Below are 25,081 nucleotides of genomic sequence, written 5' to 3'. Positions count from 1 at the left end.
AGGCCTGCCACGGTTTTAATCTTCAGGTTGACGTCTAACGCCATCATTGCTGTCATTTGGTTGATGCAATTTTCTGGATTTGAAAAGTTATTTGTTTTGCCAGTTATTTTGAGAAATCATGTTTATTTTGGCATTGACAGTAAGCCCTGCCTCCGAGCTTGCTGGTCTGTGTTAAGGCCCTTGCTGGCACTAAAACGCACTGCAGAACCACTGACCTGGCATACCGTTAGAATAAATCATTCTGAGCCTTCCCAACCGCCACCGTCACCACCTGGTAGCTCCTCGTTCAGGCAGGTGAGCATGACAAACACTAGCATCCATCCTCCATTTAGAAAAGAATCTTTATTTTTCACCACACAAACAGGGCCAGAGGAAGTCTTTTTTAATGCAATTTCACCTAAAAAATAAAAAGTTAGTTCAACTCAAATTTTCAAGGCAACCGACTGCACAGAATTTTTGAGTTGAAGATATCAACTTAATTTTTTAAGTTTTGAAGAACTACAATTATTAAGTTGCATCAGCTAAGTTTTTCAAGTTCTGACAACTAAGTTTTTTTAATTCAAGTTACTGGAACTTTCAAGTCTGTATATGCACAATGTTAAATGAATAATTATTTTCATGTTATTGTTAATAACCTATATATTAAAATTCTATATTGTTTTACTTCAACTAAAACTAAAACACAGAAAAATTAAATCAGTCATTTTAAAAGCTAAGGCCTTGTTCAGACTGTCAGTCCAAATCCGATTTTTGTGCATATCCGATTGAAATCCGATCAGATTTAGCATGTGTGAATGGCAAAAAATTTAAATAAAATCACATTCATATGTGGTTTGAAATCCTTTTCAAATCGCATTCCTGCAAATCCGTTTCAGTCTGACCGCTCTGATCGATTTCGCGCACTGGTTTATGTCACTCTCTCATGCCACGTAAAACGTAAACGTCAGACGTTGTTATATAGAAATGCTGAAAGTCGCTGCAGAAACAAGGTTGTGTTGTTGCAAAGTGCCGTACGAGCAGAAAATGACAATATAACTGAGACATGTTTTGAAACTAGCGGTCACGGAATAAAGACGCTCATACCAGCCTCCTCCGTTTCTGCCTCTGCCTCATTAGACGCAGTAGTCCACTGTGGCGGCTACACATGGTTATATTGTGAATAGGACAACATCTGTATTGCAAACCCCTCCATGTCCAGGCTGTCAGTGCTCCCAGTCTCCTTTATTAATCCTTCTGTTATGGTCTTTTTATACACAGTCATCCTAAGTCTGCATGGCAATGCAGCATAAGTTATGAGAGACCTTACAGAGGCCAGCACTGCAGTCCAATTTTACTTCCTTGCCAATGCTGCCTTCCCATTTAGACATTAATTTACGATCCGTGAAGGCCAGGTTTGGTTGAAACGCTGACCATGACAATCTTTCTGCAAATCAGAGCAAAATCTCAGTGCCAATGGACAATGACTGAGCAAGCCAGAGATTAGATGTTTACTCACTTTTTACAATGATTTGAGTCTTGGCTGCTACACAAGAAGGTTTTTTTTTTGCCATATAGACAATATAGGACAACCATCAAGAATATATGAGGAAATTGCAAAAAAAGATGAGACATATGTGGTTAAAAGGTTATAAAACTCTAAACTAAGAGTCCACAATGGCTCCTGGGAGTGTTTGACAGAATCTATGTGTTTATATGTACAATTATAAAGCTTAAAGTTCAGCACTAAAGCAGCTTCGGGGCCAAAGTCTTTAACACCTTCAAAGTCTGTTACTTCCAATACAATACCTTTGTGAAACGTTATGCCTCTATGGTGTAAAACAGACCCTGAGTGTTTGGGGAAGCGGTCAAAATGTCACCGGATCAATGAGTGTTGGCTCCTCTAATGTCCAACACCATTACGAGCTTTCAGAACTTAACTTGCCCTAAGCTTTCACCCACATGAGCAGCATCTTGTTGAACTCCTTTCTTTAAACTCGTTCCACTTCTGTTCTTTCCCTGAGACCTCTGGATCATGTTTTGCTTAAAGCTGGAGCAAAGTTTGCTAGAGTTTCTTAAACAGGACTTCATCAAATATACATGCTTAAGATCGTCGGAAAAGTGCTGATGTGCTCTTATCTGTCTTCCCTCCTTCAATCTCCTCTTTCTGTCTCTTTCTCCCTCACTCACTGCAGGTATATGAACGTGGAACTAATGTTGAGCAGTTTGTGACCCGCTTCCTGTTGAAGGAATCAGCCAATCAGATCCAGTCTCTGCTGAACTCTGTAGAGAGTGCTGTGGATGCCATTGACGAGCAGCATTCATCAGTGGGGTGAGAAAGAGCATCACCCATCATGACCCAAAGCATGTGTACCACAGTTCCATCAACATAAATGTCCATTAGGACATCAGTCATCAACAGTTAAGTAGATTACATTACATTAATTGCGGGGTTTAAATGCACAATAATAATAGAGCAGGTTTGGCATCTCACCCCGGGTATGTGATTGAAAGCAATCTATAAATTTGTTTATTGGGCTGCCATCATACATTTGAATATGATTTGATAACTAAAGTTAAATAAAAGAAAAAGTCATATTTAGTTGATTTCAGACACTTTAATCATCCTTGTTTTCCCTGTTGTGACCTAGATCCTACCCCAGTAAGACCAGCCCACGCGTCCCAGATAGGCGCTATGAGGCCCCGGTGCCAGATTATCCTCCCAACAACAGAGTCAGTGCAAAGGAGAGCATGAGGAACATCAACACAGGTGCAGGTGAGGTGATCACTTCTGTATCCAGCTGTTTCCAAACACACCTTTCAAGATACAACTAAATGTGGACATGCATTCAATTGTTTACAAAAGGAGTTTGATAGCATTATAGAGGAGGTATAATAGCACTAATATTATAGTGCACACCATTCACCATGTGCATTTTTATGCATCATGAACTTACTGGAACTCATGTATGTACTTATGCAGTAGATGTGTTCTGGAATTCAAGTCTGAAAGAATCTAAAATAACCACAATGGTACAAAATTTGCTAAGTGACTTACTTTTACAGACTGAATCCACTTATGTCTCCAAGTATCAGCATAAATGCAGCATGCATCTGTTTATGTGAGCAGAACCAGCTGTGATGAGGCTTTTTGAATAAGGTTGCGATGAAATAGTTGGTTCTTGCCTCATACGCCAGAGAGTTCTTTTCCAAGAAACCTCTCATTTATTTCTTCATTAACATAAGCTCTGTTCTAAACCCTAGTGAAGCCTACCTAGAAGAAGTGACTGATTTGGAATGGTATAAAATGTCGCTAATATAATGTCACAATTCCCTAATAAGCAAAAAAAAATAGATAGATAGATAGATAGATAGATAGATAGATAGATAGATAGATAGATAGATAGATAGATAGATAGATAGATAGATAGATAGATAGATAGATAGATAGATAGATAGATAGATAGATAGATAGATAGATAGATAGATAGATAGATAGATTTTTTTTAAATGTATCTTATTTATTTGAGCAAAAAATGTTAATAAAAACCGTAATGTTGTGAAATATTATTACAATTTAAAATAAATGTTTCTAATTTAATAGATGTTAAAATGTAATTTATTCCTGTGATGGCAAAGCTCACATGATTCTTAAAAATCATAATTTCTTGTTATTATTAATGTTTAAAACAGTTGTGCTGCTTAGTATTTTTGTGGAAATCTTTTTTCATGATTCTTTGATGAATAGAAAGTTCAAAAGAACAGCATTTATTTGAAATAGAAATATTTTTTGTAACATTATAAATGTCTTTACTGTCACTTTTTAATCAATTTAACGCATCCTCGCTGAATAAATGTATGTCTTTAAAAAAAAACTTGACCCAAAACCTTTGAACGGTGTACATAGCACACACAAATATAGAGTAAAATAAAAAAATTCTGTTATTACACTATTACACTATATACTATTATACTAGAACTATTTTTATATTGAATGAAATATGTTTATTTATAATCATTTCTTTCACCTCATCTGCCATCTATGATGTATTTTTTTTCACTGAGCTCAGCACAATGCATTCTGGGCTTTCCTTCTCTTTGAATACATAGAATAGAATAGAATAGAATAGAATCGAATAGAATAGAATAGAATAGAATAGAATTTTTTATTGTCATTGTACAGAGTACATCGAAATTAGATGACATTTCTCTCAGTGCTTAACAAACAAATAAATAGAATCTAAAAACTCAATATGGCGTTTCTTGTGATGTATACAGTACATGTGAATTTGGCCAACAGAAGATATCTTAGAAGGCAGCATAATTAAATTGCCTACCTTTTGTACCTCACCTATGATAACTTAAAATGCATAAAATACTAAACTACTATAGTATCAATCAGTGAGTCATAAGCAAATGGAGACTCTGGGAAATCTTTATTGAGACTTGGTGGCTGTTCCTCAGCCAGGGTCTGTGAGAGGAAAAGACTGACTTAAGCAATATTACCCCCGTTAGAACAATTGGCACATAGATTATAGATGGCATTTTAGCCACTCTTTCAATCCTTTTTTCTTAGCAGAGGTTTACTCAAGGACTTGTTTAAAGGTCTATTTGGCATGTTGCTCATTGCTTCTTGGGGTATGTTTTTCCAAACATCGCATAAATCAATTCGGTAAGGTTTTTTTGTTTGTGGTGCAGATTTGGTGGCCAACTACATTATCGCGCAAAACATCCGCATTTACCATTTCTCATGCCGTCTAATTGCCGAAAGCAAAGTTAAAGTCTGTCAAAGATGTGGTTCGCAGGCTCTCCCGTGGGCTTTCTGTATCAACATACACCACATTTCCATTACTGATGAGATTTGGGCCTGAGCTCCTTTGAGTTGGTAATGAAACCGCTCTAAAGAGACACTAAAACAACACAAAGCCTTTCGTGTGCCAAGTCAGCACATACCACACGCTCACGACCGTCTCGTATGGATGATGCAACGGAAGAAATGTGTGAGTTTTTAATGAGGAGAAGGTGGAAAAAAAGGTCTTTCTTTAAAGCGTTTCTGAGCTTCAGTCAGGAGTTAGAGGGCGCCTGGAGATATGGTAACAAATTAATTCTAGTGTTTTTCTTTTTTCTGTAACACAGAGAAAAGCAATTTATGATTCTTTTTTAAATGTCCATTTCACTTTCCTCTTCTTCTCAGTGTTAAAAGAATAGTCATGCTCAATACTCATTTCAGCAGGAATGTTAAACGCCATTTGACATTTCAGCTCAAAAAGCTGTAAAAGAAGTTCCCATCGATGTGCACACTCCTTATTGGCAGTATCAGTAGATCTCAATTGTCCTCTCGTTCACTTTTATTGTAAGGTTGGCCTGTTGAAATGCCAATATTCTTCGAGTGACACCACAGCGCTGAATCGAAGAGGTCTGTTTTATGGGTGACGTTCAAACACTGGCACTAGTTTTAAATTTCCCCAAGACACAGATAAAGCTGACTCGGCTCACAATAAAAGCGCCATTCTAGCTGTCAGCTCCGGCAGGGAGAGCCATGATTGGAGCATGCTCTCCAAGCTGTAGTTTATGAGCAACGGGATGAGAATATTGATCAATACTTCTGCGAGACTTGCTTTGCACATGGCACTTTTTCTCCCATCAGTCAATCATACGCTTTTCTCAAATTGCTTTCTTTCTCTCACTCTACTCTCCTCTCTATTTCTGTTCATGTTGCACACACACACACAGGATCAAAGCTATAAATCTGATATACTGTATAATTTATTGATATACAGTGAGTCTTTTCTTTTTTTATGTAGAGATTTAATTGGATTTTTTTATTTATATACTAGGGCTGCCCCTGACTAAAGATTATTATGACCGCCGCTAGCGTAGCTAGCGAAAGCGGTCATATAGGGATTGTCAAAGTTTTTTTTTTTTTTTTTTCCCGTCACCTAACTGAATTTTTCGTCAACGATACCAGGGACACCGAAGCACCGGGGAACATGAAATTTGGTGGGCATGTAGCCCCACTAGACTTCTAAGGAAAAATTTCGTTTGGTCCCCGGGGGCCACTCCCCCCCCCCCGCGCTGGGCCCCCCCAAACCCAAAAAAATTCAGTTTTTCCTAAATAACTACCTGAACCGTGGCACCGAGGATGAAGAAATTTTTATGGTATGTTGGTCTACTAGACTTTTACGGAAAAATTTCGTTTGGTCCCCGGGGGCCACTCCCCCCCCCGCGCTGGGGCCCCCGTAAATTTTTCGTCAATGATACCAGAGACACCGAAGCACCGGGGAACATGAAATTTGGTGGGCATGTAGCCCCATTAGACTTCTAAGGAAAAATTTCGTTTGGTCCCCGGGGGCCACTAACCCCCCGCGCTGGGCCCCCCCAAACCCAAAAAAATGCAGTTTTTCCTAAATAACTACCTGAACCGTGGCACCGAGGATGAAGAAATTTTTATGGTATGTTGGTCTACTAGACTTTTACGGAAAAATTTCGTTTGGTCCCCGGGGGCCACTCCCCCCCCCGCGCTGGGGCCCCCGTAAATTTTTCGTCAACGATACCAGGGACACCGAAGCACCGGGGAACATGAAATTTGGTGGGCATGTAGCCCCATTAGACTTCTAAGGAAAAATTTCGTTTGGTCCCCGGGGGCCACTCCCCCCCCGCGCTGGGCCCCCCCAAACCCAAAAAAAAGCAGTTTTTCCTAAATAACTACCTGAACCGTGGCACCGAGGATGAAGAAATTTTTATGGTATGTTGGTCTACTAGACTTTTACGGAAAAATTTCGTTTGGTCCCCGGGGGCCACTTCCCCCCCCGCGCTGGGGCCCCCGTAAATTTTTCGTCAACGATACCAGAGACACCGAAGCACCGGGGAACATGAAATTTGGTGGGCATGTAGCCCCACTAGACTTCTACGGAAAAATTTCGTTTGGTCCCCGGGGGCCACTCCCCCCCCGCGCTGGGCCCCCCCAAACCCAAAAAAAAGCAGTTTTTCCTAAATAACTACCTGAACCGTGGCACCGAGGATGAAGAAATTTTTATGGTATGTTGGTCTACTAGACTTTTACGGAAAAATTTCGTTTGGTCCCCGGGGGCCACTTCCCCCCCTGCACTGGGGCCCCCGTAAATTTTTCTTTTTTGGTAATTTTTTATGGTATGTTGCTCTTAAGGGCCCACATCAACCTAGGCCATAATCACTCATTTGTGATTTGCGCCCCTCCCATAAAAAATGAAATTGCAATATTATTCTGCTTTAATCGCCCCTATCTTCAGTGGAGATGTTCAGAACTGCACCATATTTCATGTGTATGATTAACTTGACATCCTCTGGGGGTATCCTCTGCTAAGTTTCGTAGAATTTCATCCATGGGGGGGGTATAAAATAAATTCATTTATGTGCACATTTAGTGACTGTACACTCATCGGCCTGTAGATGGTGCTGTTGAGCGAAGGGTTGCTGGTTTAGGATGATACTGTCACACACATACATGCAGGAATACAAACAAACGCAAGCATGCACACACACTGACATCCACGCACAGACACACACCCATACACACACATACAAATCCACATGCACAGACACACACACACAAACACACACGCGCACACATGTACGCACACATACATACACGCACAGACACACACACACACACACACACACACACAGACACACACATACACAAACACACACACATACATACACACACACACACACACACACACACACACACACAGACAGACATGCACATACTACTACTTTTTTTAGGTATATACATAAACACGCAATACAGCCAAATTACTCCACGTCATTTATTTTTGTGGAAAGCCAGTGCAGGCCTGAGCGGCGGTCATATTTTGTACCGCGATGCGGTACATCTAGTTCTAGTCTACTAGTAGTCATTCATTTAAGCCATTAGTACACTAATTGCAAGTTTAAATTAAGGGGGGTTTATATTAGCTACTAAGCCTCTTCTTGTCGACTAACGTTTAGTTGACTATTAGGGGGCAGCCCTAGTCAATACTGATATTGGATTACCAATATTGAATATTTAATTGTACATGCTAATTTCTCCTATTTTTTACATTTATATTACATTTATAATATTGTGGTGCCTAAATGTATCAAATAACGGTAAAATACTAACTGCAGAGATGCCAGCAATCAACTGTAATTCTAGGGCATGAATACTGTGAGATTGCATTAGCTTAAAGGAGAACTCCGATTAATTTTAACATTGAGCAAATTTTTTTGTAAATTTGGAGTGCTGTCAATACAGAGAACAACGACAAAAATCGGTGTTGCCTACACCATGTTATTCTATTTTTAAAATTTGCACCCTGTTGACTTCAATGGGGCAAGTTTTAAACCTGCTTTTAGCCTCTTAACATCCTTGATGTGTCATTACAAGTGCACAGCCATGTGAGTGATTCCTTCAGAGTGAACGCGGGGAATCTGACTGCAGTAGATGTGAAAGATATGAATAAAAATGATGTTATTTTAGCCAGCGCACATTCCTGTATTTACATCCTGTTTTCGGTCGAAGTCCACAGTAATCGATTGTCGAGTTCACACGCGTGATAAACCTATGCACGTGAACTCGACAATCGATTACTGTGGACTTCGACCAAAAACAGGATGTAAATACAGGAATGTGCGCTGGCTGAAATAACATCATTTTTATTCATATCTTTCACATCTACTGCAGTCAGATTCACCCGTGATCACTCTGAAGGAATCACTCACATTAGCTGTGCACTTGTAATGACACATCAAGGATGTTAAGAGGCTAAAAGCAGGTTTAAAACTTGCCCCATTGAAGTCAACAGGGTGCAAATTTTAAAAAGAGGATAACACGGTGTAGGCAACACCGATTTTTGTCATTGTTTTCTGTATTGACAGCACTCCAAATTTACAAAAAAAATGAGCTCAATGTTAAAATTGTCCGGAGTTCTCCTTTAAAGAATGCAAACTTAAACTCTGTTGTATAGCTTATACAGGTAAACGAAATTGCATTTTAAAAGTTTAATAATCAATCATGTTTAAGAACAAATTTGACCAGTTATCTCGTTTAGTTTATTTTTCTCCTGCCAACGAGCACTAGACAGGCAAAACCATCAGGCTGAGTGCCACCAGGAAATACACAGTCTGAAAAGCTTTAATAAACACTGAAATTTGGGAATAAATTATGTATTACAGCGAATCTCTGTTTAATGCATTTATAATCACTCACTTATAAGCACTCTCAAGCGCTATTCCGGCTTGTTCAGTTCCAGCTCATCAGTCATCGTTCAAGTGATTTGGATGTGGGAAAAAACACTCCGACCGGTCAAGTTTTAAAACAACGCGCTCCTCGCAGCAGTCAGTCTCAAAGTTCCCTCTCCTCTCCACTTTGATTAGTTTTCTTCTATTTTCCACATATATTCCTGTCATGAGCACTGTGAACTTAGGAAGACTTAGTCTTACTCTAACTCCTGTGAAACACCCTGTACGGGTGTTGGGTCGGGCATTGTGCTATTGTTTCAAAAGTGCAGCAGCCCACAATGCATTGGGTAATACAGTACAAAACCATAATCCATAAATACAGTAGATCGGTGTTGAAAATGGGCTGTAAATTAGTAGTAATAGATAACTTTATTGTCCCCGTGGGGCAATTGGGTTTGCGGCACAGTCGCAAGACACTTCATGACAGAACATCAGACATATGACACAAACAAATACAATGCAATACACTATAATCCACTACACCCTTGGGTCTGACCAGGCCAGCTGGACATCTAGCTTATTTTGACTGATATAAGGCTTCTATGGCTTGTGGTACAAAAGAAAATTTGGATCTGTTCTTAGTCATAAGGGGTGTGCAGAAACGACGCCTAGATTTAAAATGAGATGCCAACAGGTGTGTGTAATCACATACAATGTTATTGGCTTTCTCACCATTCTGTCTTTGTAAATGTGTTCAATGCTCGGTAATGTTATCCCAAGTAACTTGCTGGCAGTAGTAACTGTTTTTCTGATTATCTTTTTCTGTTATTCAGTGGCATTTCCAAACCAACCGATAATACAGCAAGTTAAAACACTTTCAATAAAAGCAGTATAAAACATTTGAAGCATTTTGTTATTGACATTATAAACAAGCAGTTTCTTTAAAAAGTACATTCTTTGCTATGTCTTATTGAAGCTTGTTGTCCAGTACAATGCCAAGGTATTTATAGTTTGTAACAACCTGAGTAATCTCCCGATTGATAAAAGTGCCGGTGGGTTGCTGTGACTTTCTAAAATCTATGGACATTTCTTTGGTCTGATTTGTATTTAAAATTAAGTGTGACTTATTCTAAAAAGGAGTCTAAAACTGGCCCATGATCTACCTCCCCATCCTGTAGCAGACTCACTAGAGCTGTGTCATCTGCATATTTAACAAAGTGCCTGTTTTGAAAAGTGCTAGTGCATGAATTTGTGTTACTGCACAGTGCTTGAGGATATTACCACAGATTTTGTCAGAGCCAGGACTTTTCTGTCTATTACAGCAACTAAAAAGGTGAAAGACATCCGATTGTCTGATGTTTAATACAGATGCAGATGCAGGGGATGGAGGGAGCAGCACGATGCCAGCTCCAGCACCGCTGCCGCTCTCAAAGTGACAGAAGAAGCCGTTTAGCTGGTTTGCCCTTTCCAGTCCCTCACCTCCAGGCAGAATCAGGGAAGGATTCCCTCTGCCCTTGTGGGGGACATTGATCATGGTCTTGATCCCCTGCCATACCTCACGGGGGTTGCCTGACAGCAGGGTTGCCTCAATCTTCTGTCTGTACCAGTTAACAGCAGTCGCTTTGCATTGTTTTCTACAGCAGATGACTGTTTTAATGGAAAAAAAGTATGTTACTGTCAGAATTTGGCTATTTTTCTTTCAGCAATTTTTTACAGTGAACATTATCAATAATTTCACTGAGATGTTTCTTCATTGTACTTCATAATGTTCCAATTTTGGCAAGACTATGAAACATTTTCCAGTTTTTCCGTAGAAGCTATATTGTGCATGTTATTCGTTTGACAGCATTAAATCGGGAAAGGAGCAGGTGGTCAGGGAAAGTTTTGGTCCTGACTGGAGCCTGAACTGAACTGAATATGACATCCTCCTAAGCAGGAAGAGCATGTGGCAAGACTCCCAGATTATCTTCACACATTCTAATCTTTATAAGTGCATTATGAAGAAATGTCTGTTGTATTACTAAGGCCCAGATGGAATTACAAACTTTATGAGTGTTTTCTGTGTTGATTTTATGGTAAAATTTCTAGAATTCTGTGGAATATTATTATTTGTATTATTTATTTATATGATTTTCACTATTATCTGTGCCTTTAAAAGGTTTCAGGCCCTGTTCACTTGGTTCTGCTATTGCTATGGTAACACAGTTAATGTGTTCCAAAATGTCTCCCCTCCCCATTTATGCTGGCCTCATCAACACAAGGGAGGTGTTAGAGTATAATTGGTTTGGCACCTCAAGTGGGGCTGATTTCAAAGGCAGGAAAACCTTTCCCTCATTAATAGGATCTGTCATTGCATAAAAGAAATAAAGGAAAGGTGAAAATCATGTTAATCGCTCTCCACATTTTGTTTTTTATGCGAAATGCAATATTGTTACAGTGCGCACTCTTCCTTTATCATTCGCGGTGGCAGTACCATGGTATCAGGTGGTAATACCATCAGGTGGTACATGTCCAAAAAAGCATGGTAGTATATTTCAGTGCTTCTTTTACAAGTGTCATCTGCAGCACTCAAAGAAGTTGGTAAAAATGTGTAAATGTCCATTGTAATCTATGTAATGACTGGAGCTCGGTAATAATGTCTGAACGTTTGATTCACCCTGTCGCATTGCTATGACAGCCACTCTGAGACGAGGTTTCAGGAAGAGTAAAACATCATTGAAACTATCTGCAAATTATGCACTGTGCCTCTCTGTCTCTGTCAGGAGCTGTGGAGGTGAGAAAAGAAGGACTCGAGGCACAGATCAACCGACTGGCTGAGCTGATTGGACGTCTGGAGAACAAGGTAAGAGGTTCGTCTTATAATACTGAGAGGTCAAGTGCTTTCCTCCTGGGAAATGTCTTATAATACTGAGAGTCCGAATCCACAGACCCGTGCAGATACAATCCAGTGTTATAAGAACCAGAAAATAAATACATGATTGACAATAAATGGAAAGATTTAGCTCCGTTTCTGATAACATAATAATACATAGATTACTGAGATGTTTTGTTTGAGTAGATATTTCAGATTTATTTTATTTATTTATTTTTCAAATAAAAAGATCCCATCTAAAGTAACACTGTCCTAAACTGTTTATGTTTTAGAGGATGGCAGTTATTGATTGTGAATAACCTGATGAAGCTTGATTTTACTTGATTTTATTAAACAGTATGTCATTATAAACAAATATTATAGTACAACAAGTATACATTACCATTCAAAAGTCAGTCAGTAAGATTAAAAAAAACTTTTATTCCGAATGCACTGATAAAAAAGTGACAGTAAAAAGAGTTACAATATTACAATTTCTATTTAAACTTTCTATTCATCAGAGAATCCTGGAAAAATATGTATCACAGTTTCATTAAACAGCACTTTTTTTCAACATGGATCATGTTGGCAGCTGAAAAAATTAAGCATTGCCATCACAGGAATAAATAACGTAACTACTTAATTATAAATTGTATTAATTACAAATTAATAATTTTTTTAAATCACAATTTTACTGTTTTTTTTTTTTTTTGGTCAAATAAATGCAGCCTTAAATCTTACTGACCACAATCTTTTGAACGGTCTGGAAATATGAATATTGAGCTTGAACGTGAATTTGCATTAGTCTAAAAACACAAATTTTGCTTCCTTTCAGAAGTCCACTGGTCGATTAGGAAGTAAAACTTTGGTGTGGAGCTTTTCTATGCCTCCTGTAATTTCCATTACTCATGCACACACAAGCACACTCTGATAATTACACACATTCATATGTAAAAGCATGAGATGAGATTTAGATTGCATTTTGCAAAGCCAGTAATCTTTCCTCCTTATAGTTATTACTTCCATTGCTCAGGGTGCAGAGCAGTGAAGGAGGGCAGGAATGAATCGGTGAACAAAGGAAGCAATTAAACAGACCTGACAACAACAGTAATGCAATAGTTAATGGCTGATTTTTACCCTTAGATTTTTTTTATTCAACACTTACGTAACTTTTTTTTTTGGTTAACCATTATTTTACCATCTCTCTTTCTCTCAGTCATTTTATTATGCGTGTCTGATAGACATTGAGCTCAGTGCACTAATAGAGTCCCCAGTTAATACTGGAGTCTTTGGCAGGCAGGTTCTTATTGCTGGAGCTAAGAATAGCCAAAGCAACCCAACTGGTTTATTCCTCTCTCAGTGGAAGGGAGGTTCTGACACATCCTGGTGAGACGGTATGAATGAGAGGATATCTGGGTTGAGCAGCAGAGACTGCAGTGGCACTGGGAGATGTTTGGGGTCAGGCCAGATTAGCAAGGATATGGTATATGCACATATACTGTACGCAGGAAGAGAAAATATTCTGTAGACCTTAGTTTTAAATGAATTAGCGTAATAAATAAATAATCCTAATTTTGTAATATAGACTACCATTCGAAAGTGGGGTTTTTAAAAGAAATTAAGACTTTTATTCAGCAAGAAGACTATCAAAAGTGACAGTAAAAACGTTTATATTTCTCTTTCAAATAAATGCTGTTCTTCCTATTCATCAGAGAATCCTGAGAAAAATAACAAATTAAATTAAACAGCACTATTGTTTTCAACATTGATAATAAGAAATGTTTCTTGAGCAGCAAATCAGCATATTTGAACGATTTCTGAAGGATAAAGTACATTTTAAAATATGGTAAATATTTTAAAATAAAACAGTTATTTTAAATTGTAATAATATTTCACAATATTACCATTTTGTGTACTGTTGATCAAACAAATGCAGTCTTGAGCAGAAGACTTCTTTCAAAAACATTAAAACCCAGACTTTTGACCAGTAATTTATATAATATACTCTTAAAAATAAAGGTTCTTTATTGGCATCTGTGGTCATACATGAAACTTTTGTGCAATGGAAAGGTTCTTTTATAGTGAAAAAAGTTTCTTCAGATTATTAAAAAGTTCTTCACACAAAAATATGGTTCTTTGGTCACACTTTAGATTAGGATCCAATTCTCACTATTAACTAACTATTAACTATGACTTTTGCCTCAATAAACTGCTAATTACCGCTTATTAATAGTTAGGTAAGGTAGTTAGTTTAGGTATTGGTAGGATTAAGTGATGTAGAATATGGTCATGCAGAATAAGGCATTAATATGTGCTTTATAAGTACTAAAAAACAGCCAATATCCTTGTGATATGCATGCTGATAAGTAACACTTTAGTTTAGTGTCCAATTCTTTTGAAAAATGTTCCATGAAAAGTTATTTTCCATGAAAATGGTTCTTTAATGGCATAGCTGGAAAACATATCTGTGTTGACCTAATACTACACCTTCTCGCAGACTTGCCCTCAGTGGTGGTCCTCCCCGCCATGACAATGTCAATACAGTGTGTTGAGGTAAAACATTGCAATATTTTGAAATACCTTTTTTCCACCCACCCCTGCAAGCCATGCAACCTTTCGCAATTGTCATAGTTTGGCTCGCCTTCAAGGTTCTCGAGTCAGGGACAATTTTTCCAGTTGCCGTGTCAAACTCAGTCCACTGTGAAATCTGCCATAGTTGATCAATACAACTGTTGCAGCACACCTGGGTCTGTGCAGGAATTAGCACATGTTCCTCTAAACATCCATCCTCAGAGCCTTCACTTTAATTGAAATGTCAAACATAGCACTGCACGTCTGTCCTTTCCCGTCCTCCATTCTCGCTGTCGCTTAGCAGACAGGGCAGCCTGACTTCAGTGACCCGCTTTGGCTCAGAGCTGGATCAGTCATCAGAGCGCTCTTGTTGTCTGCATAATGCGCCCCCACAGCTTTAGGAAACGCATCATTTCTTTTTTCCATCCAGTTGTGGCATCCTGATAGCCTCCAATCACTGTGGAGACTAACGCTCATGCCGGTCCTGCAGTCTTCATACTCGATGGTATGGCGGTTGTCATTCTTGCCATTATTTTTGATGGATAACCCGCCGTCGCTTTTATCAGTGAGAGAGACAGCTGCACGAATTTGTGGCATCATTACTGGCCATTATGTACTCTGTCATTCCATGATGGGAAAGAATATCCCGCACCATCCCTGTTCACTTCATGTGTATGGACTGACAGGAGATACCAGCGCCTCTCATTTATGAAGCACATAATGATTCTTACATTGCGGTGGTGTTAACTTTTCAGAGCCAGGGCTGCTGTGAATTCCTCTTGAATTCATAAAGTACCTATATTTGGAATATAGTGAGAATATTTGAAATATGGCCTATACTGTTCTTGTTCTCAGTATTTTTTATTTTTTATTATGTGCATTCATCATTGCATCCTAGTGACAGTGCTTGTAGCCTCTACATGGAGGAAGGGAAATAATACTGGCAGGCTTTCTCTCAGTGCTCAGATTCTTGATTACTAAAAAAACATGTCCTACAACTTTACCTGCCATTATTTGATATAAATAGCAACATTTCTAGTTTGAAATGAATCAGAGTTGAGAAATAAAAACTTGTATACAGTATATGCTGTATGTGTACTTTTAAGTTTACTACTCAGCAAGGCCATAACCATGCCTTAAACATTGGGGAGAACCAAAGTTGTCTTTTTATTTTATCTAATTTTTTTATTTAAAGGAATTAAATAATTAAAGGATTAAAATTAATTTAAGGATAAAAAAAGTGAAATAAGTTATAATTGTTGCCTAGTAATCAATTTAAACTATTTTCTAATGTTTACATTTTAAAAATATGCCCACATTCACTCTTATTCGTGTCTATTATCTAATATCTCAGAAACACAAAATGTTTCTTGTCTCGTCACATTCAGTTATGAATTACATGAATCATGTAAATGATAGCATATTTTCAATTCAAAACAGTGAAATTTCAATAAGTTGAGTAGTTTGCATCACTGGATATTACCTGTCGCTGAACATTTCTAACATAAAACAGTAGTCAAATATTAAATGTTAAGCTACTAGCACCACACACTCTTTCACTGTTAACTAAAGCATTGCGTTGGAATTCACACTCCTCTTTAATGAACAGTAAGCCCCGCCTTCTTTGATTTGATTGGCCATCTCAATGATTATGAGTGCTGAGGCAGATCAGACTAAAAATTTAACATTTAAAACATTTTGCCATCCTAACAACAAACAGAGCGATGCGTAATGGAGTGCAGCAGAATTAAGAATATTAAATATTGGGAGGCACAATTTGGCCATTTCTAATTATTGGGGGGGGACTCATCTCCCTCAATGTCTATGGTTGTTACAGCCCTGCAACTAAAGAGGTTCATATTAAAATATACCTCTATACCTTTTCACAACACTGTCAGACATTTATGAAAACATTCAGACAAAACATTCAAGAAATAATCTGGTAAAATGAAAGTCAGTTGCTATCCTGCTACGAGTTCCACAACATCACACAGGCCCTGGTGAGTTCTACTGTATAGTTGTTGTTTTATACTATACTTTTATACCATGAGTAATTAATGCTAATTTTCTTTCATATGTCAACTCCAAAACTAAATGGTTACTGTATTTAATGTTTGTGTGAAATGCAAATAATAGTTATTTTGTCAACACTTCTGTAGTACCGTATGATTTTCTGACTGTGGTGACAAAAATGGAGCTGCAAATCAGTTTGAAACCATTGATTCATTAATGCAAGAATTACCTGCAAATTTAAAAAAGAATTTGACATTATTTTCACAAATTATTCATTGACCTACATTGAATAATGGCCGATTACACATATGTGAGTAAATTAATGCTGATGACCAAATCAATTGTAAGCGTCAGTTTACAGAGGTTTAAAATGCAAGGTATAGAGATGAGATAAAAGTTGCTTAAAAGTTCAACTTGAGTGCCTTGTTTTTAGAATACCATGTCATGCAAAAGACGCAAGACGTTAGCGCAGCGGTTAAAGGCGTACATCTAGTGCGCTATATAAACATTTCTACTTTTATGTTTTGTAGACTGCTTTAGACATTTTTTTTTCTTGGTAAAAAGTCAGGCAGTTGTGTTTGTGATTGGTCTCCTCTGAGCTCACCTGATTGAGTGTTTGCAGACAGACAGAAGCAGCGAGGGGCAGCTGAGGGGGACAGTCAATTCACTGGTGGCTTTTCTGTTCTGGTTTGTGTTGCAGACAGTTTGGTTTGACCTACATCAGCGACTAACAGACACTGATGGCACAACTAGCGCAGTAAGTACTAAAGCACGTCTTATATACCAAAGAGCATGATAGAAAACTGCATAAAATCCTCCAAGACAATGCATGACCAATTTCACCCCCCTCCCCCCATCTTAAAACACAAAAGCAGACTGAAAACCAATGAATAAACCCCTGTCAAATGAAGCTTGGGTCTCTCCAGAGCTCCTCATGCTGTTCCACACACCTGCAGCAGATCTGCCACCTGTTCCTCAGGATTAAGTCACATTTCTTTCTCCATATGAAAGCACCAGCTCAGTGTGTTTAAATCCAACATGTTCCAGGAGTCATTTGTGCCTCTAAAAGATAAGAGGCAGTATCACGCTACAACTCACCTGGCCACAAATCAGTCTCGCTCTGTGGACTTAGTGATACACACAGCAGAGCATGATGGGAATGCACAGAAATATCGGACGGATTTGTTCAGCTAAAGTGTGGGAGTGCTGGGATTTAATCTCTTGTAAAACTTTGTGGTTTAAAAGTTTTAGATCTAATAAGGAAAAGATTGCTGTGTTTAAAAAAAAAGGAAAAGGTGCAACTGAGTTCAGTGTGTAACAGATCTTAGCTCAAATTGACTTCTTATTGACATTGCAGGGATCAGGGGTAATTGAATCATTCCTTTTTATCCATTAATCCTTGTCAATTTCAGGACAAAATGGGGGTTGGGCAGGTTCCACCTGACAGCTTTAGCATGTGCCTCTGCGTTTGTTGGTTAACACAAGCTTTGTTTTGGGACCCATTAGATATTTCTGGAATTAGTTCATCACACCTATAATAATATCAGGGTCTCCCGCAGTGTTATTTGCCATTATTATTACACAGAGCAGAAAAGAGCCATTTTAAAACAATAACTGTGCCATCTCAGAGCTATTTCTGTTTACAACTGATTATTGCTCCATTTGCTTCTAGTAAATTGCATGCATTTTGACATTTGGATGACAAACATTAAAACAAATTGCACCTAATCCTAGTAACAAGAAACAGGAATTTGAACAGTGATGCCGAATATTTAAATGAGCAGGTAGATCTTCTTAAGTATTACAGCAGTAGTGCTTTTCTTCACACCCTCATATATTTGAATATGTATGAATGCATATATTAGCATATAATTTTTGATTTTCCTCCTGTAAATATTTATAAAATCATTACAATGAGCTACATACATATATAAACAGAATGTTCAGGCATCTAAAATGTGTTCCCACCTCCAGATATAAGAAAACAATGGCTTTTTGAAGTCTATAGCAGGGTGGAGATGCGGCAAGAAGGGAAGCTTTTATCTTCTCTTCAAGACATGTTTATAGAGAGTGGACTAATGACTGATCAGTCCAATGGCTCAATGCATCTGTTAGCTCAGCAGTTTAGTACTTTGCAGGCTGTATTCACTGACTTCACTAGACTTACACCACACGCAGTGCTTGTCTTGGTTGGCCAAGAGGAATATAAATCAACTGTCTGCTGATAAAACCACCGAGGACAGACCGAAAGAGAAAGGGAGAGGGACAACTACATGTCTGAAGGCCGTATTTGCTCATTTGGAGGGAATTATGGGATGGATGCAGAGAGGGACATTGAGGTGCCCCCATTTATGCCTTTTGGACTTAAACTAAAAGGGAGGGAATAATGCAATTAAGTCAATGTTACCAGAGAAAGGATAAATGGGGGTAGAAAGATGCCAATCAGAAAGAAATGGGATGGTATTCCCCAGTTTCCATGGTAACTGTGAAATTTCTCAAACCCTCTGAGGTTTCTTACTTTTTCTAAGGACTCGTACTGTACCTGAGACAATCTACTCAATCACATGATAGGAAATTGTGCACATAAAATATTCTTTCCTCTCATTGTGTGTGTGTGTGTGTGTCACAGTCTGATGCATTATGTAGAAGTGGAGCAGTTCAACTCCACATGGGGGTCTTTAGGGTTCATTAGTTTAGGTTCCCTTCTGAGCTAAAGAGACACACATCATTCACATATATGCATTCACCACATCAGGGATTGCTAATTCCGCATAAAGCCAAATGAGAGACATTACAATACACCCAAGAAATATTGCTAAAGGAAATTTAAACTGGCTTCTGTCAGAGCGACAGATTTAAGGATTCTAATAATACAATGAGAATATCCCACAGAGCACAAAGCCTTACACTATGGGTCACATTTGCATCGTCTACCAAGCTATGATTTATTAGTTTATTCCACGGCATTGAGTCTGAATGAAGCCCTCTCACTGTTCAAACAAACGCTGAAGACTAATGAAAGACATTAGTGCAATCGGTCTCAATGTGTTCGGATCAGCCAGATGTCGAAATGCAAAGAAAATTGGGTTTGCGAATCCTCATGCATTCCTCTAATTATTCTTATGTGCCTATCAGATCAGGCCTCCAGTGGAGGAGAATGGGAAAACAGAATGATACTCATCATTGTGTGTAGGTCGGCTAATGTAGTGTTTCTGATTGCATTCTGGCTAGTGTTGGGTGGCATAGTGCTCTTGATTAAGTTCAGGGTTTATTACCAGGCTTCTGCTCTTTTATTGCCCTCGCCTTCGGGGAATGGGACTGCTGTCAAATCGAAGGGCCTAATGGTTTCTCTTGGGTTTTATCTTCCCCACCTGCTGGGGAACTACACATGCTCTATTGAAGATGTGACACTTTAGTTATAGCATACACCACACACGAAATATGCCCTAATATCCCCTAAAAAAAACATGCCCTTTTTTTACTTTTTTTTAGGCCTTTAAAGATATGTTTTGTGTTGTGGTGCAGTTGTTTGGTTGTAATATGGCATAATAGTTATAGGCAAGCTCACACCGAATCTGCAGACTTTTTTCTTTCTACAGTTCACCAGGTCTAACTGAGGATTTACATACACAACCGTTCAAAAGTTTGCGGTTAGTCAGCTAATCTGCATTTATTTGATCAAAAATAGAGTAAAAACAGTAATATGTTAAATAGTATTGCAGTTTAAAATAAAAAGCATCATTACTCTTCAGTGTCACGTGATCCTTCAGAAATCATTCTAATATGCTGATTTGCTGCTCAAGAAACATTTACTTTTATTAGCAATGTTTCAAACAGTTGTGCTGCTTAATGTTTGTGGAGGGTTTTACAGGATTCTTTGATGAATAGAAAGTTCAGAAGAACAGTATTTGGTTGAAATATAAATCTTTTGTAACATTTGAAATGTCTTAACTGTCACTTTTAATCAATTTAATGCATACATGTTGAATAAAAGTATTAATTATTATAAATAATTTGTACTGACTCTTTTGAACGGTAGTGTATTATAAACATTTTAAAGGATATTACTTCAGGTTGAAATGATTTGCATATTGGCATCTCAAACCATATTGGCATGATATTCAGCATACAAATGCAGATGTTAATCAACGCTCCAGGCTCATCGGGGTGCTCTGCAGTGTGGAAATAGTCTGCCAAGAAATTATAATATTTAAACCCATCATTTCTTAGTAATATTAGTTATTTAATCAAATCTCTTAGACTTAAGAAAATTGGTTCAAGATGACAGCACCAATTTAGAAACGAGTGGGAGCCCTGAGTGACATGTTACATGAGAAAAGTGCAATTATGTGAAACAGACGAGTCAAAAGCAGTTCAGTTTCATTTCCGTGAAGGTCTAAATTTACCCTTTAAGAAATGTTATGAAATTTTGATACAGCGAATCAGGTTTTATTTTTTTATTTTTCATTATTTGTTGCAGGGAAGCAGGTTTAAAGCCTGCCCTGTTATTTGTACTGAACTTCATTTGGTAGCCAACCACACTCCCACAATTCTACATCTTTTAGATTACACTGGGAATTAATTAGTTACTTAGGCGACAATCCAAAGAAGTAGCTGAATTGATTTTACTCTCTGGTATTTTTCATACTGTATATATTTCTCCTCCTGAAGGAATATCCAAATGAAGATTAACCCTTGCTTAACCTTTCAGCTGCAATATAGACCATAACTCTTATTAAATGAGGATCAAAGCTTTTAAGACCGTTTGCTTTTCTAAGCAGTGTTAGAGTTAAAGGGTTAGTTCACCCAAAAATGAGAGCTTTCTGTCCCTCCATTGACAGCTACGCAACTACAACTTTGACGCTTCAAAAAGTTCATAAAGAGATTGTAAAAATTAGTCAAAATTTTCTGAAGAGACTTGATCGCTTTATATGATGAACAACAGATTTAATTTAGGCTTTTATTAACATTTAAACATTGATCAGTGAACATAAATGGAAGCTCAACCGAACCTGCTTTACAAACAACCTCATTGGTTCTTGCAGAAGCTCAAATGTGATGCATAACATGAGAATGAACTTCACTGGTTCTCACACGTCAAGAAAACATTCTTGAGCTTCTGTTTACCACAACTGATGTGTGAGTTGATGAATGTTTATATGTGAATAAAAGCCTAAATTCAATCTGTTCATCATATAAAGCGATAGTGTCTCTTCAGAAAACTTGGACTAAACTTCTCAATTCTATGGATTAGTTTTATAATCTCTTTATGAACTTTTTGAAGCATCAAAGTGGTAGTTGCGTAGCTGTCAATGGAGGGACAGAAAGCTCTCAGATTTCATCAAAAAGATCTTAATTTGTGTTCTGATGATAAACAAATGTCTTGAGAGTTTGGAAAGACATGAGTGTGAGTAATTAATAACAGAATTTTCATTTTTCGGTGAACTATCCCTTTAAGAGTTTTTATAACGTATAGTGTCTTGAACCCTTACACTGTGGTTTGAGTCTCTAAATAAGTCTGGTTTTATTTATTTTGCCTAAAGAGAATATTAACAATAGGACAAGACATTCTCATCATCCCCCCAGACTCACAGTTTTCATTATGTATTCAGACTATTCAAACCGCTTTCTCTCTTTCCCCATCCTATCACTCTTTTTCTCTCTTTAGTCCCTCTACCTGATCCGCCAGGAGATGAATGTTTCCCAGAAGCAGCTGGGAGAGTTCTGCGATGCCCTGAAACAATACCTGAAGAATGTGTCTACTCAGAGAGACTGTTTCCAGTGAGTTGACTTCATTTGTCTTACTTTGACCTTCTAGTGAGTGTTTTTCTAATTCCCTATCTCTCTCTCATTGCATCTTATAAGTATGCTAGTACATAGTACTTTTTTGTGCTGTCAGACTTAAGTGTTTTCAGTTAGTACATAGTGCTTTTTTGTGCTGTCAGACTTAAGTGTTTTCAGTTTTTATCTGCTAAGAGAAAAGCACATGCTCTATATTAAGTTTCATATGTTTCAAAATGTGGGTATTGGAGGGTAGCAATACTGTAACTGTACTGCATAACTGCTATAACTTCTATGCATTTCTTAAAGAGCAAACCTGTGCCTCTCTAATAAATGCATGCGTCTCATCAATGTGTATTTATCCCTGATGTGTTGAAATAAGACACTGTATCGTTTTACCTCCTTTAGATAAAGATGGCAGGTGAGCAGGTGTTGTTATTCTAGTTCATGAATTAATGATGAAACTGGTTAAACAATTGCCGTTTTACTGCACTATCAATAGATAGTGTTTACAAATCCCTAAAAGATCAAGAAATTGTCCTGAACTACTTTAAAATCAGTAAGATTTTTTTATATATATATATATATATAGTTAAATTATGCATTAAATTGATTTAAAGTGACAGTAAAGGAAAAAAAAATCATGGTTTCCACAAAAAAAAGTATAATAATCGGCTATAATATAATATAATAAATAAACTGATAATCGGCTTTGCCATCACAAATACAAATTCAATTTTAACATAATTTAAAATAGAAAACAGTTATCAAATTGTAATAATGTTTCACAATATTACTGTTTTTACTGTATTTTTGATCAAATAAATGCAGCCTAGGTGAGCATAAGAGACTTTTTTGAAAAACAACAAAACAAATCTTAATAACCCCAAACATTTGCTTCATTTTCAAAATTGTGGTCAGGCCATGACTGAGAGCATTTTTCAGCCCCACAGTATAAAATAATGATGTAATAGCAGTGAGTAAAAGAGGTCCTTTATAGTGTTTTTCATGGAAGCTCCCTGAGACTGTTCTCTGAGAGAGGGTTTTGTGTGGCAGCATTTACTGCCGTCATGATTCACATCAGACTAGTGAATAATTGATCAGTGAGAACATCTGCAAGCTTCTCTGCTGAACTGTCATCTCTGTAGCCTCCCTTATTTCTTTCAACTTTCCTCCTCTCATGTTCTGTTTGTGAAAAAGTGATTGAAATGCTCTTTGATTTCTACTACAGCACATTTTATGCAAATTAACTTATAACTCACTGACCGACTTGTTCAGATACTTCTGTTCACTGTTTGGCAACAATAAAAATTCTGTACAGTTATTAAAGTCAACATAACATCAAAATTGAACCTATTTACTTTCTAAATGCGCATTTTTTTAGGGATTCATTGGAGCAAGAAAGAATCATGTCTTCATAATCTTTAATCTAAATGTAACTTCCTCTCAAAAGACTTTCTCTTTCCACTTGCATCGCTACACAGCAGTGTTATTTTAACAACATTGATATACTATTATATCATTGATTCGCTATACTATTTTGAATTAGATTTTTTTTTTTTTTGCGTTGACTTTAAATGTCTGCTGGAGACATGACCTGACAGGTTCTCTTAACATGTGGGCGACCCAAGATTGAGGACAGCTTGAATCATTTCCACATCCAGAAAGCGTTGAAAAAGCTATTTGCTGCAGTTTGCTGAGAGTTTGAGGAGTCTGTGGGGGTTGTCAGAACCTGCTAATGTTTAGACTTCTGTTGATTTATTGAGCTAATGCTAATCATTGCTGTTTGTTGCTCAAAGGGCTGCAGCTGCAGAAATATCTGAGGAGTTACTGCCATCAAGTGGAGGGTCATACAGTACAATGAATAATTATGCTTCTGTTAACGTTTTCTATATGGCAGGTTAATTGCCGTCTCTTTGAAAACATTATCCTTGTTATCCTTGTTTTCTTTCTCACTCTTTGTTTCTACAAGGTTTAACATTGTTTTCCACCAGCTTGCTGAATCTTTGTTCGTGAAACGTGAGATTGTAAGTGTCATTGTTCTTCTGTTCACCTCTCTCCAGTGTGACGGCTGTGCGGCTGCCTGACGGCCTTTCCTTTGTGGTGTACGAGTTCTGGGACGGAGAGGAGGAGTGGAAGAGGTAAAACACCTTTTCTCCTGGGTGTGACTGTGTGTTTGTTGTGTTCACTGGGATCTTCGCACTTAACTATGCTCATCTCGATTGTCATGAGCACCTGAATTATCACGAGACAAGACATGAGAAAAAAAAGCTTTTACTTAGAAGTTAAGTGTCAAATGCATTAGTCTATTGATATGGTTTCCATTAGCATGTATGGGTGTAACGGATCGTAGTTGATCCGTAGGGACCCGGTCCCACGGTTTGGAATGCATGTGATTCATGAATTAATTGAAAAGATTAACCATCATAGAGTGAACATGCACATGTTTTTAAAGGTGCATTGCGCAAGTCTCTGAGTTTTTGCAGAACTATGCCCCCTCTGGCGACAAGCGAAACTGCAACACTGCAACTGAACGCGCATGACGTCACGCCCAGTCTCAAATTCCGGCCCGAATCCCTCTTATTTATTTTACTGTACAGGATTATAGAGGCAATCGCAGTGATCAGAGAAGGGCTCATTCCGCCCATCAGGCAATTGTTTAAGCATGTATGGGTTAGAAAAACGGGT

The 25,081-nt window shown here is 37.9% G+C and overlaps 1 protein-coding gene across 1 annotated transcript in view; it reads left to right on the top strand.

The window, feature by feature from the left end:
- Positions 1-25,081, top strand: part of necab2 (N-terminal EF-hand calcium binding protein 2) — a 95,826-nt gene that overhangs the window by 65,098 nt on the left and 5,647 nt on the right. Inside the window, exons 6-11 of the mRNA XM_081372068.1 lie at positions 2,172-2,308; positions 2,628-2,752; positions 11,940-12,019; positions 17,313-17,369; positions 22,281-22,393; positions 24,457-24,534. Of these exons, the coding sequence (XP_081228194.1) occupies positions 2,172-2,308; positions 2,628-2,752; positions 11,940-12,019; positions 17,313-17,369; positions 22,281-22,393; positions 24,457-24,534 (590 nt within the window). The remainder of the gene's footprint in view (positions 1-2,171; positions 2,309-2,627; positions 2,753-11,939; positions 12,020-17,312; positions 17,370-22,280; positions 22,394-24,456; positions 24,535-25,081) is intronic.

The sequence above is a fragment of the Scardinius erythrophthalmus genome, assembly GCF_964197995.2.
Source record: "Scardinius erythrophthalmus genome assembly, chromosome: 8".
Taxonomy (NCBI): Eukaryota; Metazoa; Chordata; class Actinopteri; order Cypriniformes; family Leuciscidae; genus Scardinius; species Scardinius erythrophthalmus.
The sequence above is the reverse complement of the archived record's forward strand: the minus strand, read 5'-3'. Positions and strand labels throughout refer to the sequence as shown.